General features: G+C 40.8%; 1 protein-coding gene across 1 annotated transcript in view; it reads right to left on the reverse strand.

Moving 5' to 3' along the window:
- ZC3H8 (zinc finger CCCH-type containing 8) overlaps positions 1 to 21385 on the reverse strand; it is a 35259-nt gene that overhangs the window by 9682 nt on the left and 4192 nt on the right. Inside the window, exons 2-9 of the mRNA XM_081101132.1 lie at positions 20637 to 20727; positions 13975 to 14206; positions 12684 to 12817; positions 7752 to 7983; positions 5439 to 5572; positions 3366 to 3488; positions 2888 to 2999; positions 843 to 952 (exon numbers count right to left, since the gene is read on the reverse strand). Of these exons, the coding sequence (XP_080957258.1) occupies positions 843 to 952; positions 2888 to 2999; positions 3366 to 3488; positions 5439 to 5572; positions 7752 to 7983; positions 12684 to 12817; positions 13975 to 14206; positions 20637 to 20727 (1168 nt within the window). The remainder of the gene's footprint in view (positions 1 to 842; positions 953 to 2887; positions 3000 to 3365; positions 3489 to 5438; positions 5573 to 7751; positions 7984 to 12683; positions 12818 to 13974; positions 14207 to 20636; positions 20728 to 21385) is intronic.

The raw sequence follows: 21385 nt of genomic DNA on the forward strand, positions 1-21385 counted from the left end.
CCCCCTAACTGCCTATCTGCTCTCCCCTCCTGGCCTGATCCCCCGAACTGCCTATCTGCTCTCCCCTCCTGGCCTGATTCCCCTGCCTATCTGCTCTCCCTTCCTCTCCGCACCCTTTGGACCCCCAGCACAGGCATGCTGAGAGCTTTTTGCTGCGGCCCCGTCCCTGCCCCCCGTCCTGATTGGTTGTTACGTGACGGCACCCCAGCGAATTTGCATATTCATCTATTGTTAGTATAGATAAGCACCTTTGAGTTTCTAACATTTGCATGTGTTCAAAACAACTGTCACAATATGGTATGGCTTAGTTTTAAAATAATCTTTTATTTTCACTTATATGTCAATTTAATTTTTGAGACTTGCTTCAAATAACATATGGGAAATGATAGAATATAAATGACTATTACTTTTCAATTATCCTTTCTCACAGACTGAAAGAATATTTAAAGAAAAGGCTTGAAAGAGCTAGAATATTCTGCAATGTGACTCTAAAATATTTATCAACCAACCAGTGATCCTTAACTTTCCTTACCTTTCTCCTATTTGCTGTTTCCTTTTTTAGCTTAGCTATTAACATTTCTAACTACATTCAAGGTTCTAAGAATACTCAAATTAATACCAGCAACGAGTGTAAATTTTCCTTCAAGCTACAAGGAAAAATATAAAAATGAATAATAATATTCTAAGCTGAAGTAAATTCTCAGATTATCAGTCCTAATATATGCTATTTGCTAAGCTAGGAGGCATGTTCCTCCAAGAACAATAGCTTTGCAAATTGTCACCCTTAATTCAAACAAATTCTTTAAAAAATAACAACAAAAGATGACTAAAACTGTACTTACTTTAACCAAAAGTTCCTGTGTTTCAGCAGTCAGAGGAGCATGGGAAAACTTGCAGCCCTCGCCTTGATAACATTTTGCTCCTGTGTGATAAAACTTGCAAGGATATTCATGTATCCCAAATGTTAAGGAAGAGAACAATCTTAATCCAACTAAAACAATTTGTGATGACTTTGATATAAGAGGTGTGGCTCTAGCCCAGCTGTGGGCAAACTACGGCCCGCGGGCTGGATCCGGCCCGTTCGGCTGTTCTATCCGGCCCACGGAGCCGAAAGAGCGGAGGGTTCTCTTGCTCTCCCCTCCGTTCCTTCACCAGCAGCAGTGTTAACATGTATTAGTTCACACAAACACTGCATCCATGCTTTTGTTCCGGCCCTCCGGTCCAGTTTAAGAACCCATTGTGGCCCTCGAGTCAAAAAGTTTGCCCACCCCTGCTCTAGCCCGTTAGCTCAATTGGTTAGAGCAGTGGTTCTCAACCTTGGCTGCACATTAGCATTACCTGGGAATCTTTTTAAAATCCTGATGCCTGGGCCTCATCCTCCAGAAATTGTTACTAATGTTGTGGCCCCACCCCATAACAAAGAAACAGAATTTCCGGAGGATGAGGCCCAGAAATCAGCATTTTTAAAAAGATTCCCAGGTGATTCTAATGTGCAGCCAAGGTTGACAACCACTGGGTTAGAGCATCATTCTGATGCTCTAGGTTACGGGTCTGATCCCCAGTCAGAGCACATACAAGAATCAGCCAGTGAATGCATAAATAAATGGAACAACAAACTGACGTTTCTCTCTCTTCTCACTCTCTTCTTCCCTTTCTCTTTAAAATCCTACATAATAAAGAGGTAATATGCAAATTGACCATTACACCCTCACAAGATGGCTGCCTACGACCAGGCCAGCAGGGAAGTTAGTGAGGGATGACCAAACGACTGAACAAGCAGGCTGCGTGGGGTAACCAGGCTTGCGGGGGGGCCATGAGGGGCGACCAGGCCGGTGGGGGGTGGGGGTGGGGCAGTTGGGGGCAACCAGGCCAGCATGGGGTGCAGTAAGGGGTGACCAGGCCAGCAGGTAAGGGGGTAGTTAGGAGCGACCAGGGCGGCAGGGAGGGGGCAGTTGGGGGCGACCTGGCCGGCAGCAGGGGGCAGTTGGGGGCAACCAGGCAGGTGAGTGATTAGGAGCCAGCGGTCCAGGATTGTGAGAGGGATGTCCGACTGCCGGTTTAGGCCCGATCCCAAGGATCGGGCCTAAACCGGCAGTTGGACATTCCCTGAGGGGTCCCGGATTGGAGAGGGTGAAGGCTGGGCTGAGGGGGACCTCCCCCCATGCACGAATTTCATGCACTGGGCCTCAAGTCAATAAAATTTTAAAAGAAAAGAGATGTGTATTTTAAATACCCTGAGAAGTGTGATTATTTTTAAAACATTCTTTTGGGGTAGAGAAATTAAAGTCAATGACAATGTTATGTCTTAACAACTCTGAATCCTTCATGTATAAGAATCAATTTATACAATGTCAACATTGTTTCCCAGGAAAAAAAATCTCAGGTTAGAATTTGTGATTTCCTGTTCTAATGACTAAAAGTAATCAAAGGTGTTATTACCTTAAAATGTTCATGTTTTTACAACATGTCTGTACCCTATGCTCTGAAGTGAGGGTTAGCTTCAAATCAAGGTTAACTTTTGTTAACCCCTACAGAATACAAAATATACAGAAAACAAGCATTCCCAAATAATGAAGTCCTGCCTCTGTTAGATTCAGTGACTGAATGTCACAGCAGAAATTCTGACAAAGTCTTTCTGGACTTAAACAGGTCCCACAAACCTACTATACTTCATGTGAGAGACTTTCTAAGGGATCCCTCTTTTCTTACGTGAAATAAAAAATCTATATACAACTGAATCACTTCAATAGTGAGTTGGGCTTGGATAATAAAGTATGGCTTGTCTTTGCCGTAGCTAAGACACTGGTTCCATTCAAAATTGTACATATTTTAAATGTTCACATAAGTGCTTATGAAGAGTAAAGTTCTATCTTGTGATAAAGGATATTATGCAAATACAGACAGTTTTCAGCTTTGGTACAATATCCTTGTACATAAAATTTACACATTTCCTTTTTCTTCTCTATCTCTGCATCATGATCAAATTTACATTCGTCTCCCTGGGCCAAAAGATGAAACAAAAAAATTATTTTTCACAGTTAACTCATTACAATTCCTACTAAACTTTAGAAAAACAAATAATTCCAGAAAAAAAATAGTCTTAGAAGCTATATGGTTCAATTCTTAGAGTTATCATATTTATCTACTTAAAATTTTAGAGGCCTAAACATCTGTAATACAAAACATTTTTAAAAAATTATCTTTCTTAAACTTAAAAAAGTATTTTAGTAAAATTTTCTAAGTGAACATTTTCCAGGAGGAAACAGGTATGCTTTTAGAGTGTTTAATGGAAATAGGAGTCAATCTTAGTACATTTTTGCTACACCTTCCATTTTAGTATGTTTTTGCTTACACATTTTTCGTACCTTAATACATTTCCTTTCAAGGAAATATTTACAAACTTGCTTTCCCTTTCGCTCCACTGTATGTTGGTTGATGAACCCCTGACTCATTTGCACGTGCTGCTGATTCTCTTTAGGTTTATCATCCTTTGAAAACAAAAACAAAAAACTAAATGTGAGAAATGGAAAATGAAATATTTTATTTCAGTGCACAAATTATTTTAAAACACATACAAAACATTTAAAAGTAATTTTTCTAAACTGACCTTCACATATAAGATCTGGACTTTTGTACACCAGTTGAAAAGTGAATGTTTTGCCAGTTTCAACAGCATTCTATCATTGAACTTTAGTATTTATACAATTTGAATATTTTATTGTACTTTGCCCTTACTTTTTTAAATGAATAAAAAAAATAAAAGTGCTACTACTTGTGATAGAGAGCGAAATGTAAGAGCAAGTCTCTTTATTTTTATTTTTTAAAATATTTTTTATTGATTTCAGAGAGGAAGGGAGAGGGAGAAATAGAAACATCAATGATGAAAAATAATCATTGATCGGCTGCCTCCTGCACGCCCCCTACTGGGATCGAGCCCATAACCTGGGCATGTGCCCTGACCGGGAATCAAACATTGTGCTCCTGGTTCATAGATCGATGCTCAACCACTGAGCCATACCAGCCAGGCAAGAACAAGGCTCTTTAGAACAATGGAGACAAAACTGGAAATCATAAAAACTAAAAGCAGTGTAATGTTTCATGTCAATGAGATGCTCTCTGGGTGTGAGCTAAGTATACTAACCAGCTCAAATGAACAAATGTAGCCCAACCTAAGTGGATCATTTGGTTAAGTGTTGACCTGTGCACCAAAAGGTGTGAGATCAAGGCACATACCTGGGTTGAGAGTTTGATCGCCAGTCAGGGAGCATAAGAAAGGCAACCGATGGGTTGATATTTCTCTCTCTCCATTCCTCTCTAAGCATGTCCTCAGGTGAGGATAAAAAAAATAACAAAAAACAAATGTAACCAGAACTAGAACTATCCCCTCAAAGATGGTGATAAAGGTATAAAAACAAAAGGAGATCTCATAATACATTTTAGCTCTCTAGAAGCATAAACCACTGCTAGTGTGTTAACTTGTAATACAGCTTCTAGCTTCTGCACATCAAATTTCTTAATAGTTTCAGAAATACAAAGAAGGGAGGTGGCTGTATGTTTATATGTCTGCTTCATAATAATGTCAAATTTCCACTGAGCACTATCAAATAATTGTCTTATAAATACGTCAATTTAAATCTTTGGTTCTCTTATTAAATTGTAACATATATACTTAGACTTGTTTCTCATATAGAAAAGCTCTCAGCTTTGGCTGAATAACCTTTTAAGTCAAGGTAAACCAAATGACAGGAAACACTCATGGGGGTGGGGGTCAGAACACAAAGTGCCGCACTGGCCTGGCCCTGGGTGGCCATGACAGTCACCTGACACCTCAGGGCCTGAGTCCTCATTTGTAAACTATGGGGGCGGAGCAAGATTGTATATAAATATACAATTTAGTATTTCTAGTAATTTAGCACATGTCCCTTTGGACAAACCTGATAAAAATGGTTACCACCAGTTTAGAAGCCCTCAGAAAGGCCGAGTCCAGAGTCATTTATTGAACCACCCTGATTACATGTACAGAACTTTTATAAGCAAAATCAAACTAAGAGGGTAGAGGTGGGTGGCAAGGCCAATGCTCGGATATATTCTTTTTTTTTTTTCCAGAGGGAGTCTAGACCCAGTAGACCAGGGACTGCAACAGCAGAAACTCTGTAAGACTCTGTGGCCTTTGAAACATGCTCATGATTATTGTATTTTCTCCCCGTTACCCGTCTGTCAATCCATATACACTGACTGCACAACACTAAAAATCAAGTCGATGTAAACCAAATGAAGGGAATACTAGGTGCACATATGCGGGGCAACGGCGCTTAAAGGGGGTGCTGGCAGCTCCTGTGTGAGCGAGAACGGGTAGCCCATGCTGTCGGAGACTTCACTACTGATAACCCTCATTTTGTGCCTTGTCACTGAGGGTAAGGCAGACGTGGTCCTTTTACCTGTCCCTGTGAGCCACTGTTCCTCAGTGATGCACATGATCCCTTGTCTGCAGTGCCGGGCCATTTCCGCTTCATTTTCTTCTGTTTACCATTCTTATGGGCAGCTTTAAAGTTTTTGTTTTTTTGTTTAACATCTGAAAACAGAAAATTAACTTTAATGATGATATAAAAGCACAACAGCAGCACTGGCTGCGATTGTGTGGCTCAGTTGTTTGGAATGTCGCCCAGTACACCAAAGGGTCTCAGGTTTGATTCCTAGTCAGGGCACATACCTACATTGCAGGTTCGGTCCCCGGTCTAGCCACAAGCCAGATCCTTCTGAAGTGTTCAGGATATAAGGAATCTGATTAGGAACTACCATAACACTATAACAGTAAAACTTCAAATGTTTAAACTGACTGTGTAGATTACTATCAGATTTTCCACTGAAAACATTTCATACAGATTGAACTCATCTATGACCCATATTAAACAGAAAAGCATTTTAAGGGGGGAGGCAGTAAATGAGGATCAAGTATTGCATTTATACAATGATACTGTAATAACTATGTATGGGGTCAGATGGGTACTGGACGTATTTATATAACTCACCTTACAGTTATATAACTGACTAATCACTAAGCTGTACGCCTGAAACTAAGACATCTAAAAGAATACATACGTGAAATTAGTCTGACACACCACCATCCCTGACATTGAGTCAATTCATCTTCAGCTGATAGCAATACAAACAGGTATATCTTGCTCCTTTTACATGCAGAGGCTGGGATTTAGCATTCTCCCTTTCAAAGTAGCCATGGCCTTTGATAACCCTCCTGAACTCCCAGCTCCTCCTGCAAACTCAGTGAGCACTGTACACTGAGTGGCCAGGTGTTGAAGAGTGTCTCACATCTGGAGTAAAGATCCATATAAATCATGATCTTCTATATATATAAAAGGCTATTATGCAAAGTGTCCCCTCGGGAGTTCGACCAGGAGTTCGATCACTCGCTATGATGTGCGCTGACCACCAGGGTGTGGCACGGAACATGGCAGGTGACCAGCGGGCTGTGGTGACGGGGCACTGAAGGAGCAAGGGAAGGAGGAGGCTGGGAGGTTGGAGGCGGTGAGGCGGGGAATCTGATTGGTCCTGAACACCAGCCAAGACTAGGGAACCTACCCATGCATGAATTTCGTGCACTGTGCCTCTAGTCCTATATAATAAAAGAGAAACATGTAAATTGACCGTCCCTCCACTATGCTCACCAGCCAATCAGGAGTGAGTATGCAAATAAACCCAACAAAGATGGCAGGTTTATTTGCATACACAGGTGCCGGGCAGAAAGCAGAGCAGGAGAGCCGGCAGCCTGGGGGGATGTGGCTCCCTTGGTCGCCCCCCCTAGCCACTGGGCGGAGAGCAGAGTGGGAGAGCCGGCTGAGAGTAGAGCCGGCTTGGCGAACTTGGCTCTCAAGCTGCCAGGCGGAGAGCGGAGAGGGAGAGCTGGCGGATTGGAGGACTTGGCAGAGTGGGAGGCCGTGGTACAGAGACAGAGCAGGAAGGGCAAACTAAGAGCGTGGGGAGCACCAGGAATGCTGGGAATCGTAATTCTGGTGGCAGACGGATCTCCTAGACTGGTGATGGCGAACCTTTTGAGCTCGGCGTGTCAGCATTTTGAAAAACCCTAACTTAACTCTGGTGCCATGTCACATATAGAAATTTTTTTATATTTGCAACCACAGTAAAACAAAGACTTATATTTTTGATATTTATTTTTTATATTTAAATGCAATTTAACAAAGAAAAATCAACCCAAAAAATGAGTTTGCATGTCACCTCTGACACGCGTGTCATAGGTTCGCCATCACTGTCCTAGACACTAGAGCAAAGTGAGCCTGGAGCAAGTTACTGTTGTGGTGGGGGGTGGAGGGAAAGCAAAGGTGAGAGACATAAGTAAAATCAGAGTGTCTAGGAAAAATTAAAGGAAAGATATCCTAAAACTTGCAGGAAATCTCCACCAATGAAGCAAAGCAAAAAAAAAAATGCCTCTATTATTCTGTGAGCAACAAACCAAACTGGGTTGGGGGTCTCAGACAACTCACTCATATGATTACAAAGACAGACAGAAACTCCCAGATTGGCAAGGGCTCCCCTGAGGGCTCCCAGATTAGACAGGGTGCAGGTCGGGCTGAGGGCCCACTCCCAGTGCACGAATTTTTGTGCACCGGGTCCCTAGTCTTATTTTAAAATGCAGTAGAACCCCCACCCCCCAAGTCACGAACAAAGTGATTGCTCCTCTAGATAGACTTTAAATGATAAAATAGTTTTACCTTTACCTTCCTGTGTACACTTTGCTTCCTCTTTCTTCATGGATTCTTTATGAGACAATAAGGACTGAGCAGCTTTTGCCATTTCTCTGGCTTGTATATACTGTTGAAGCTCTTTAGCAAAATTATCTTCTGGTTCCTGATTGCAGACATTATCAGTGTATACATCATAGTCCTTACTTCTTGATTTTCTATATAGCAAATTCTTTGGTGATGTTGTAGAGTTTCCAAAGTGCCTAAACTAAGTAAAATTAAAATTTTAATTTAAAAAACCTAGAACGATTCAAAATTATGTGGTTATAAAGAAGAAACAATGACTAACCATAAACTGATCATTCCTGAGGTTAGGTGATGGATACATGGGAGATATACTATCCTTTCCATTCTCAGGTATTTGAAGTTTTCCAGAATTAAAAAACAAACAAAAAACAAAACAAAACCAAAAACAAAAACAAAAAGCCAGCATGACACAGCCATCCTTAAAGGTAATTTGAGGGAAGATTCTTAATTTGTATACTCTATGTACTTTGCTGAATTAAGAGAGTAAATGCCCAAATTTTAACTTTTTGACTAAAAAAAAAAAAAAAAAATTGCCCAGGTGCTGTGGCTCAGTGGTTGAGCATTGAACCAGGAGGTCATGGTTCGATTCTCAGTCAAGGCACAGGCCTGGGTTGCAGGCTCGATCCCCAGTAGGGGGCGTGCAGGAGGCAGCTGATCAATGATTCTCTCTCATCATTGATATCTCTATCTCTCTCTCTCTTCCTCTCCCTTCCTCTCTAAAATCAATAACATATTTTTTAAAAAGAAGCAGAGAATTCTTGTATTAAAAAAATTATAGTATTATAGTTCACATTTCTCCCTTCATATTGACTACACTTCCAAATGGTTTAATTCAGTAACTCATGATTTCATAAAAGTAAACTGTAATGGCCCAATTAAAAATGTACTACACTAAGATATATCATAGACACCAAGCCTATTCTTTTTCCAATTTAAAGGTCTGCCAACCGCAAGCCTAGAAAATGAATTTACTTCTGCTTGAAGAATCCAAAGAAACTGAGAAAGTTTCCTAACCTGACAAGGGCCTCGATGCACACTTTATCTTCATTACACCAGACAAGACTACCAATCAATCCAACAGTCTTCAGGCCACCAAGTTCATCTCCACATCCTCAAGAAAGAGCACCCTTTTCCAACTAACACCATACAAAAAACTTACAAACAGAACTTCTGGTCAGGAATTGGCAAACACTGGACTGGCCTCCTGTTTTTGTAAATAAAGTTCTGCTGGAACACAGGCACACCCATTCATTCATCATCTATCATCTATGGCTGCTTAGCTGTGGCAGAGACAATATGGCTCACAAAGTCAAAAAGATGCACTATCTGGTCCGTTATGAAAAAGTTGGCTGACTCTTGTAATGATTGTGTTTACCATGGTTCTGTTCTTTAATTTTTATTTAGAGAACCAAAAAATCATTTAATATGCCATAGCTCCCAAGTTTAGCTTAGTCAAACACACAGATAAAATTCCATTCAGTGTATGTGAATTAATATTACAATAATCCAAATGAGTGACTAAATGCCCCCTTTGCACAAAACATACAGGCCTACAGTACTGCAGCAAACCCCTTCTATTGCAAGTAATAACATATTTGATTTTCTTGTATTAAAGAAAAAGATGAGATGACTTAGGAATATAAATAAAACCAGGACAATGGCAATGGCCCAATTAAAAATGCACTACACTGCCCTAACGGGTTTGGCTCAGTGGATAGAGTGTCAGCCTGTGGACTGAAGGGTCCCAGGTTCGATTCTGGTCGGGGGCATGTACCTTGGTTGCCGGCACATACCCAGTAGGGGGCGTGCAGGAGGCAGCTGATCGATGTTTCTCTCTCAACGATGTTTCTAACTCTCTATCCCTCTCCCTTCCTCTCTGTAAAAAAATCAATAAAATATATTTTTAAAAATTTTTTTAAAATGCACTACACTAAGATATATCATAGCTACCAAAGCCTATCCTTTTTCCCATAATTCACAGCTTTGGTTACAGAGGAGGTGGCAGTCCTGATGACAAGAAGGAAGACCTGCCCGGTTCTCTTTAATCAGGTTAACTTTACTTTCAGGAATGCTTTTCTAACTACTGCTGGAGCTGTTCTGAAATGACAGCTGCAATGATAGGTACCCACTGTAGCAGAAGCCCAGGGCTGGCAGCTGCCCTTGGAGAGCCTGTTTTAATAATATTAGAGATGAGTATTACTAGTTGATATGATTCTTTTCAGAGGGCAATGAAATAACCCAAAATACAAATTACTGCCTTAATACTCTCCTTCACACAACTAGCTATAAACTCACTGCTTTGATGTTTGCTGTTCTCTACATAATTTAGAATGCACACAAACATGACAGTAAAACTTTGTTTTCCCCCCTTTTTGGAAAGGAGTCTAAATAAAGCAGTTTTAAGTAAAAAAATTTCCTGCTTTTGATTCAGGATGGTTTACTGAACTAGTATGGCTTCCTGACATTCCACAGAAATAAAGTACAGAAGGAGAGCATGAAGTTAATTGAAAGAATTCAACAGGTTCTTGGCAGATTTTTTATAAATGAAAAGCAGGTTTTAAGCTGGAGGCTCGGCTTAGGTGGAGTCTGAGAAATAAGGCCATAACTGAGGACAAATTAAAATTCTACATGGAAACAAACAAAGCTATTATAACAAGTTCTCTCTGCCCACCCCTCATCAGAACACAATTAAAGAGAAGTTTACCCTGGGCAAAAGAGAGGGCTGTTCTCCAAAGAAATTGAATACAATGCCTGATAAAAGCCAGGACTCCTTAGGTGGGTAATAAGACCTCAGAGTAAGTCCTCTACATTCTGGCATTTGGGAACACCTCAGTGCACCATACATTTCAGTGACAGTTATAACTTGACTAGAGGCCCGGTGCACGCAATTAGTGTACAGGGAGAGGGGCGGGCAGGGGGTCCCTCAGTCCAGCCTGCACCCTCTTGCAATCCAGGACCACTGGCTCCTAACCGCTCGCCTACCTGCCTGCCTGCCTGCCTGATCACTGCTAACCACTCTGCATGCCTGCCTGATCGCCTCTAACCACCTCTGCCTGCTTGCCTAATCCTCCCTAACCGCTCGCCTGCCTGCCTGATTGCCCTAACCGCTTGCCTGATTGCCCTAACCGCTCACCTGCCTGCCTAATCCTTCCTAACCACTCCGCTTGCCTGCCTGATCACCCCTAACTGCTTGCCTGCCTGCCTGATTGCCCCTAACTGCTCATCTGCTTGCCAGATTGCCCCTAACCATTCGCTTGCCTGCCTGATTGCCTCTAACCGCCTCTTCCTCCCTGCCTGGTCACCCCAAACCCCTCTGCCTGCCTGCCTGATCACCCCTAACTTCTCGCTTGCCTGCCTGATCACCCCTAACCACCTCTGCCTGCCTGCCTGATCGCCCTTAAATGCTACCCTGCCGGTGTGATCACACCTAAGTCCTTCCCCCTGCCAGCCTCATCATCCCTAACTGCTCTCCCCTGCCGACCTGAAAGCCCCTAACTGCTCTCCCCTGCCGGCCTGATCACCCCTAACCGCCTCTGCCTCGGCCCCTGCCACCATGGCTTTGTCCTGAAGGATGTCCAAAAGATGTCTGGTCTAATTAGCATATTACCCTTTTATTAGTATAGACCAGTGGTCAGCAAACTGTGGCTCCAGAGCCACATACGGCTCTTTGGCCCCTTGAGTGTGGCTGTTGCACAAAATACGGACTCCTGCACATGGGCCACAAAATTTCAATTGCACTGTATGTGCGTGCCTGCACATGGTATTTTGTGGAAGAGCCACACTCAAGGGGCCAAAGAGCCGCGTGTGGCTCGCGAGCCACAGTTTGCCGACCACTGGTATAGACAATTTAGTATTCCTAGTAATTTAGCACATGTCCCTGTGGACAAACCTGATAAAAATAGTTGCCGCCAGTTCAGAAGCCCTCAGAAAGGCCGAGTCCAGAGGAGTCACTTATTGTCCCACCCTGATTACATGTACAGAACTTCTACAAGCAAAATCAAACCAAGAGGAGGGCAGGGGAGGGTGGTAAGGCCAATGCTCAGATATATTCACTTTTAACTAGAGGCCCAGTGCAAGAAATTCATGTACGAATAGGGTCCCCAGGCCTGGCCAGCGAGCAGGGCCAAGTGGGGTGACAGGCAGGGTGATCAGGGGGCCCCCACTGGCACCTGCCTGGGCTGGTCTGAGGGCTGCAGGCTGGGGGCAGCTCCTGCATTGAACGCATGCCCCCGGTGGTCAGTGCACGTCATAGCGACCGGTCATTCTGCTGGTCATTGCGCCATTTGGTCAATTTACATATTAGGTTTTTATTATATAGGATTTCCAGAGGGAGTCTAGAGCAGGGGTGGGCAAACTTTTTGACTTGAGGGCCACAATGGGTTCTTAAACTGGACCGGAGGGCCGGAACAAAAGCATGGATGGAGTGTCTGTGTGAACTAACATAAATTCAAAGTAAACATCATTACATAAAAGGGTACGGTCTTTTTTCTCAATAGTTTTATTCATTTCAAACGGGCCGGATCTGGCCCGCGGGCCGTAGTTTGCCCACGGCTGGTCTAGACCCAGTAGACCAGGGACTGCAACAGCAGAAACTCTGTAAGACTCTGTGGCCTTTGAAACATGCTCATGATTATTGTATTTTCTCCCCGTTACCCGTCTGTCAATCCATATACACTGACTGCACAACACTAAAAATCAAGTCGATGTAAACCAAATGAAGGGAATACTAGGTGCATAAATGCGTGGCAACGGCGCTTAAAGGGGGTGCTGGCAGCTCCTGTGTGAGCGAGAACGGGTAGCCCATGCTGTCGGAGACTTCACTACTGATAACCCCCATTTTGTGCCTTGTCACTGAGGGTAAGGCAGACATGGTCCTTTTACCTGTCCCTGTGAGCCACTGTTCCTCAGTGATGCACATGATCCCTTGTCTGCAGTGCCGGGCCATTTCCGCTTCATTTTCTTCTGTTTACCATTCTTATGGGCAGCTTTAAAGTTTTTGTTTTTTTGTTTAACATCTGAAAACAGAAAATTAACTTTAATGATGATATAAAAGCACAACAGCAGCACTGGCTGCGATTGTGTGGCTCAGTTGTTTGGAACGTCGCCCAGTACACCAAAGGGTCTCAGGTTTGATTCCTAGTCAGGGCACATACCTACATTGCAGGTTCGGTCCCCGGTCTAGCCACAAGCCAGATCCTTCTGAAGTGTTCAGGATATGAGGAATCTGATTAGGAACTACCATAACACTATAACAGTAAAACTTCAAATGTTTAAACTGACTGTGTAGCTTACTATCAGATTTTCCACTGAAAACATTTCATACAGATTGAACTCATCTATGACCCATATTAAACAGAAAAGCATTTTAAGGGGGGAGGCAGTAAATGAGGATCAAGTATTGCATTTATACAATGGTACTGTAATAACTATGTATGGGGTCAGATGGGTACTGGACGTATTTATATAACTCACCTTACAGTTATATAACTGACTAATCACTAAGCTGTACACCTGAAACTAAGACATCTAAAAGAGTACATACGTGAAATTAGTCTGACACACCACCATCCCTGACATTGAGTCAATTCATCTTCAGCTGATAGCAATACAAACAGGTATATCTTGCTCCTTTTACATGCAGAGGCTGGGATTTAGCATTCTCCCTTTCAAAGTAGCCATGGCCTTTGATAACCCTCCTGAACTCCCAGCTCCTCCTGCAAACTCAGTGAGCACTGTACACTGAGTGGCCAGGTGTTGAAGAGTGTCTCACATCTGGAGTAAAGATCCATATAAATCATGATCTTCTATATATATAAAAGGCTATTATGCAAAGTGTCCCCTCGGGAGTTCGACCAGGAGTTCGATCACTCGCTATGATGTGCGCTGACCACCAGGGTGTGGCACGGAACATGGCAGGTGACCAGCGGGCTGTGGTGACGGGGCACTGAAGGAGCAAGGGAAGGAGGAGGCTGGGAGGTTGGAGGTGGTGAGGCGGGGAACCTGATCAGCGCTGATGGCCGGCCAGGCATAGGGAACCTACCCATACACGAATTTCATGCACTGGGCCTCTACTCTTATCATAAAATGCAGGTGAACCCCCACCCCCCAAGTCACGAACAAAGTGACTGCTCCTCTAGATAGACTTTAAATGATAAAATAGTTTTACCTTTACCTTCCTGTGTACACTTTGCTTCCTCTTTCTTCATGGATTCTTTATGAGACAGTAAGGACTGAGCAGCATTTGCCATTTCTCTGGCTTGTATATGCTGTTGAGGCTCTTTAGCAAAATTATCTTCTGGTTCCTGATTGCAGACATTATCAGTGTATACATCATAGTCCTTACTTCTTGATTTTCTATGTAGCAAATTCTTTGGTGATGTTGTAGAGTTTCCAAAGTGCCTAAACTAAGTAAAATTAAAATTTCAATTTAAAAAACCTAGAACAATTCAAAACTATGTGGTTATAAAGAAGAAACAATGAATAACCAGAAACTGATCATTGCTGAGATTAGGTGATGGATACATGGGGGATCATATACTATTCTTTTCATTTTCAGGTATTTGAAATTTTCCAGAAATAAAAAACAAATACAAAACAACGTAAAAACAAAAACAAAAAACCAGCATGACACAGCCATCCTTAAAGGTAATTTGAGGGAAGATTCTTAATTTGTTTACTCTATGTACTTTGCTGAATTAAGAGAGTAAATGCCCAAATTTTAACTTTTTGACTAAAAAAAAAAATCGCCCGGGGGGTTTTGGCTCAGCGGTTGAGCATTGAACTAGGAGGTCATGGTTCGATTCTCAGTCAAGGCACAGGCCTGGGTTGCAGGCTCGATCCCCAGTAGGGGGCGTACAGTAGGCAGCTGATCAATGATTCTCTCTCATCATTGATATCTCTCTCTCTCTCTCTCTCTTCCTCTCCCTTCCTCTCTGAAATCAATAATAACATATTTTTTAAAAGGAAACAGAGAATTCTTGTATTAAAAAAATTACAGTACTATAGTTCACATTTTATTTCTCCCTTCATATTGACTATACTTCCAAATGGTTTAATTCAGTAACTTATGATTTCATAAAAGTAAACTGTAATGGCCCAATTAAAAATGTACTACACTAAGATATATCATAGACACCAAAGCCTATTCTTTTTTCAATTTAAAGGTCTGCCAACTGTAAGCCTAGAAAATGAATTTGCTTCTGTTTGAAGGATCCAAACAAACTGAGAAAGTTTCCTAACCTGACAAGGGCTTCAATGCACACTTTATCTTCATTACACCAGACAAGACTACCAACCAATCCAACAGTCTTCAGGCCACCAAGTTCATCTCCACATCCTCAAGAAAGAGCACCCTTTTCCAACTAACACCATACAAAAAACTTACAAACAGAACTTCTGGTCAGGAATTGGCAAACACTGGCCTGGCCTCCTGTTTTTGTAAATAAAGTTTTGCTGGAACACAGGCACACCCATTCATTCATCATCTATAATCTATGGTTGCTTAGTTGTGGCTAAATTAGCTATCAACTATGAAGATAAATTCAAGATATTTCCTGAAAAGCTAACAAGTACTCAAAGGTTTAATCCCATACATTCCTACATATGCCAGCCAAATAAGAAACCTACATAAACCCTAGCTGGTTTGGCTCAGAGCATTGGCCTGCAGAATGAAGGATTCTGGGTTTGATTCTGGTCAAGGGCACATGCCTGGGTTGAGGGCTTGATCCCCATTAGGGGGCGTGCAGGAGGCAGCCTATCAATGATTATCATAATTGATGTTTCTATCTCTCTCTCCCTCTCCCTTCATCACTGAAATCAATAAAAATATATTTAGTTTAAAAAGAAACCAACATAAAAAAAGATGTCATTGACAACAGCCTCACCAAAGATATAGCAATAAATCTAACAAAAAAAAAGTGTAAGATGTAAGACATCTACCAAGAAAATTATAAAACACTGTTAGAGAGAAATTAAAGAGGACTCAAAGATTGAGAAACTCAATGTTCTAAAGATGTCAATTTTCCCTCAGATGATCTAGATTCAATGCATTCCCAATAAATTTCCCACCAGGATTTTCTGTGGAACTTGACAAACTGCTCCTAAAACTTATATGGAAATTTAAAAAGCTAAGAATAGCCAAGACACAAAGAAGATATACAAACTCATTATAAAGTTGTAGTAATTAACAGAGTGAGGTCTTAAGGGACAGAATAGACAATAGACAAATAAGCCAGTGGAAGAGAATAGTCCAGAAACAGACCCATCTGAACATGAGCACTTGATTTTTGACAATGGTGACACTGCAGGCCTATGGGAGCAAAGGCAGTCCTTTCTCCTCAGTGAATGATGCCAGAACAATTGCATATGATAACAAAAATAAAAAGTAAAACAAAATTTGTTGTTCTCTGCACCTATTAGTGTTCACAAAAATCAATCCTGGTGATTATAAACTTCAGTGTGAAAGGCAAAACAATAAAGACACTGTAGGAAAATATTTTTACTCAGGATATTTAAATAAAGCAGTAACTATAAAGGGAAAAATTAATAAATTTGAAAACATTAAAATTATAAGCTTTTCATCAATAGAGTCATTGAGTGGAAAGAAAATCAGAAAATGTGCAGATATCTGCAATACATAATCCACAATGAAGGGAAAAAACCCTTTATATCCAGAATAAAGAACTATAAATGAAGATATAAACATTCAGACAAACCAATTTTAAAAAGAACAAAGACTTGAATAGGCGCGCGCGCGCACACACACACACACACACAAAGGGAAATCCAAATGTACAAACATATGGAAAGATGCTCCATCTCAACAGCAATCAAGAAAATACAAAGTAAATTGCAATGAGATACCTCATCAGATGGCAAAAAATTAGAAGGATAAAAATATCAAGTGTGGCCCTGACCGGTTTGGCTCAGTGGATAGAGCGTCGGCCTGCGGACTGAGGGGTCCCGGGTTCAATTCCGGTCAAGGGCATGTACCTTGGTTGCGGGCACATCCCCAGCGGAGGGTGTGCAGGAGGCAGCTGATCGATGTTTCTCTCTCATCGATGTTTCTGACTCTCTATCCCTCTCCTTTCCTTTCTGTGGAAAATCAATAAAATATATTTAAAAATATATATATATCAAGTGTGGAGCAGTAGAAATACAGTCCCTCAAATAAAAGTCAGAACCCCTTTGGAATGCAGGTTGCCATTATGGTAAAGGTAAAGATGCTTGAAGACCCAGCAGTTCCACTCCTATGTACATGCAGAGTAGAATTGTTCCCACTTATTCATTCCAAGACCCCCACTGGATGCCCGAAACTGCGGATACTATCAAACTCCATATATACTGTTTTTCCTATACTAATACTAGTATATACATATACTAATATATACGTGTGATAATCCTAGAATGTGGTACCTGCCTATCTGGTGCTAAAGTTTAATTTATAAATTAGGCACAGTAAAATATAAACAACAATAACTGATAAAATAAACAATTGTACCAACACACTTGCTATAAAAACGTTTTATGAATGTGATCTTTCTCTCTAAATATCTTATTGTACTGTACTCATACCTTTTCACTGGAAGGAAGCACCTCCGGCTTTTCTTTGGCACATCCGAATTGCCAGCATCACTACCCTTGCACTTTGGGGCCATTATTAAGTAAAATAAAGATCACTTGAACACAAGCACTGTGATACCACAACAATCGATCTGATAACCAAAATGGCTACCAAGTAATCAACAGGCAGGAAGTGTCTACACACAGTGTGGATAAGCTGGACAAAGAGATGCTTCACATCCTGGGTAGAATGGAGCGGGATGGCCTGAGATCTCATCATGCTACTCAGAACAGCGTGCAATTTAAAACTTAAGAATTGTTTCTTTCTGGAATTTTCCATTTAATATTTTTGGACCATGGCTGACCATGGGTAACTGAAAGCAAAATTGTAGGTAAAGGGGACCATTGTACACATGCAGCAGGATAGAAGTGAAAATGTAGTAGCAGCATTGCCCATAATCTCCAAAAATGAGAATCAAACCAAAAGTCTACCAACAACAGATCTAGTATGTTCAAATAATGGAATACTATGCAGCTAAGACAGCAAGCAAACAAGTATACACCATAATATCTATGAATCATATAATGTTGAGAAAAAGAACATCCATGGCACTATCTTATTTCTATAAAGTACAAAAACGGGCAAGAACAAACTGTATTCTTATGGATGACAGCATTAGTAAAACTGTAAAGAAGAGCAAGGAAGTGATGAGCACATAAGTTAGGACTGTACCTCTAGGAAGAAATAAGGAGGGTGGCTGAGAAGGGAGGCACCAGAGGCTCTGATGGTAATGATCATTCTTGACTTCCAATGTGCTGACGTGGGTGCTCTCTTTTTGATCAGCTGGGATACATTCACATTCTTCTACACACTTGTGAGTAAAGAGCCTGGGCTAAAGCAAGCCTCCTTGGGAATAATCTAGGTGTCCATCTTTTCATAGTACTATTTCCTGGAAACCACTTAAAATAATCCTAGAATGTTGTACCTGCCTATCTCCTGTATAGTGTTATACATGGATTAGAGGACTTTAAATGGGCACAAAGTATCGGACCCAAATGACTAAAATAGTAGAAAAAAATTGTAGGCAATCCAAGCTGTAATTTCTCCCTGTCAATCTTGGCCCTCGTCTATAGCAAAGCAAAAGAAGTCACATTCTTGGGTAGCTGTGAGTCTTCCTGAGGTGCTGAAGATGCTGTACCTGCTGTATTTCCTGTCTTATATCCTTGTACAAACCTAAGTAAAGAGTATTGCAGGATAGTCTATTTGTGTCTGTGAAGTCTCCTTGCCAATTAAAACCCATTCTTTTGTAATGTGCTAAAATTAATAATTAAAAAAATAGTTCAAAAGAGAAAAAGAGGCAAAAGAAGAGCAGATATTGGCTTTGTTACTGGTTGCGTCCTCCCAAATTCTTATGTTGAATTCCTAACACTCAGTACCTTAGAATGTGACTGTTTGGAAACAGGGCATTGTATGTATAATTAAAATGAGGTATTAGGGTGGGCTATAATCCTTTAAAACCAGTGTCCTTATGAAAAGGAGAAATTTAGACACAGACATGCACACAGGGAGAACACCATTAGAACAGGAAGGTAAAGATCCAGGCGATGCTCTGGAAGCCAAGCTGGCCACCCAAAGGTGCCAGCAAACCACGAGAAGTAATGGGAAAGGCCTGGAACAGATTCCCTTTCACAGCCGACACCTTGATCTCAGACATTTAGCCTCCAGAAGCTTGAGTCAACAAATTTCTACTTTTTAAGTTACCCAGTTTGTGGTACTTTTTAAAAATTCTCACCTGAGAATTATGTTTTTCATTTATTATAGAGACAGAGGAAAGGAGAGGGAGAGAAAGAAACATCGACAGGTTGCCTCACATTCAGGCCCAGACAGGGGATTGAACCTGAACCTGAGTATGTGCACTGACTGGGATTTAAACTTGTGACCCTTCGATGCACAGGATGACGCTCTAACCATTGAGAATACCAGCCAGGTACTTTGTTATGGCAGTCCTAGCAAATGAATACAAGCTTTATGCTTTAAATCACTAAGGTTAGTTACATTAGCAATCCAATATCCTTAAAATTTAGATCTAATATGAGAAGAAAATTTTGAAATACTTTACAACCCATTTCAGAAATAGAAAAAATAAATGCAATGCACTAAAAATAGTTCATGTTAAATGACAAAGCCCTTAAAGGATAAGTTTTTTAAAAAGTGTAACTGGGTTTGATATAAGTTAACTGTGTCTCAAATGCTAACTAAAATGAGACAAACAGGGTCCCTAAAAAATTTCTCATATCCATTACAGTAAAACCTCAATATAGCAGACTAATTCAGGTGAGGGGGTGTCTGTTAAAGCTGAAAGTCTGTTATATAATAAAGTATGTTTTACTAATTCATATATTAAATAATTGACAAATTAGTTTACCTGTTTCTACTTATGTGCAATTAAACATTTGTGCAATTAAAATTAAGTATGAAAAGTTTAATTTCACAGAAAAGTATTACAGTGGGGCCTTGACTTACGAGTTTAATTCGTTCCGTGACGGAGCTCATAACTCAAATTACTTGTATGTCAAACCACTGTGACGTTCGCTGCGCCAACTAGCGGTGGCGTATCTGAAGCTGGCTCGTAACCCGAATTTTTTTGAGCTTGCAACTCAAAGCAAAAAATCGGCTGAGAGACGGCTCGTATCTCAAAAAAACTCGTTAGTCGGCACACTCGTAAGTCAAGGCCCCACTGTACTCTAATTTTAAATTTATTAAATGTATGCATTCACCAGTTACCATGAGCAAACAAATGCACATGGCTGCGCGTGGCTTAGTGCACAGGGGAACATCCCACAGCATGAGTTAATACTATGGCAGAAAGTGACACCACTCAAAAACAGAACCAATTACATGTGCAATAAGGTGTGATCACATTCTAATCATGGCCAAACATTGGCTACAAGCAGTGACTCTTGAATTTAAATATGTAAACTATAGTTGTAGATATGTAATATTTATTTATGTTGGCGAAATTACTACAGTGTTTTCCAACATATTGCCTATTTGCTAAATTTTTTTAAAAATAACAGTGAATTAATAAAAAAAATAACCAGTTAATTTAATTATAAGCAAATCTTGGTTAAAACATTTTAAAATTAACAGGATAGTAATTTTCACATGACATATGGACCAGAAATTTTGTCCATTAAATCCAAAGGCCATTAAATCAAGGTCCGCAAAATCATTTATTGTGCTGTTATTTCGATATGCCAACTTAATCTTACTTTTTTGGAAATATGCTCACACTCCACTTTTACTTTTATTTTCTCTTCTTGTGTTTCTTCAACTTCTGTATCATCTATTTCATCATCGATTCTGTAGCAAAAATATGAAATAATACAAGAGGATTTTTTTAAACCTGAAAAGGGTTCATCCCACAGCATTAAAATCCATGGCTTTGGCTTATCTTCAACTTGCCCTCAAAGAAATTCCAAATTCAAATCCTACTCCAACTACCCTTCTTTCCAGAGAATTATGTACAAAATTATGAGTAGTAAATGGCAAACATGTTTGAGTAAAAAATAAAGCTGGAATTTTAGATTACATAACCTCGAACATTAGCTCAAGTATTAGCAGGTTTTTAATTTATCCATTCATTCTCATTCAATTCATTCAACAAATGCTGAGTATCTACCACATTCAGCATACAGGCTCTGGGCCTTAAATCCTAGGATACAACAATGAGTAAAACAGACCTTGTTCCTGACTTCTGAGAACTTTCTATCTGTTTGGGAGAAAGAAGGGAAGCAATTTCAATATGGTGTGGTAAGTACAGGTATATATATATATGAAGAACATAACCTAGATTTAGGTGCCAGAGGCTTTCTGAACCTAAGACATGGAAGAGTTAGCAAACAAAGAGGAATGAGTGCAAGGGAGAAGTATTTCAGGTAGAATTCAGGGTGCCTTCTCAGGTCAGGAGAGCCCAAACTTATATTCAAGTGGAAGATGGAAAAGAGAAGTTGTTTTCATA

Source organism: Myotis nattereri (genome assembly GCF_964212035.1).
Source record: "Myotis nattereri genome assembly, chromosome: 10".
NCBI classification, from domain to species: Eukaryota; Metazoa; Chordata; class Mammalia; order Chiroptera; family Vespertilionidae; genus Myotis; species Myotis nattereri.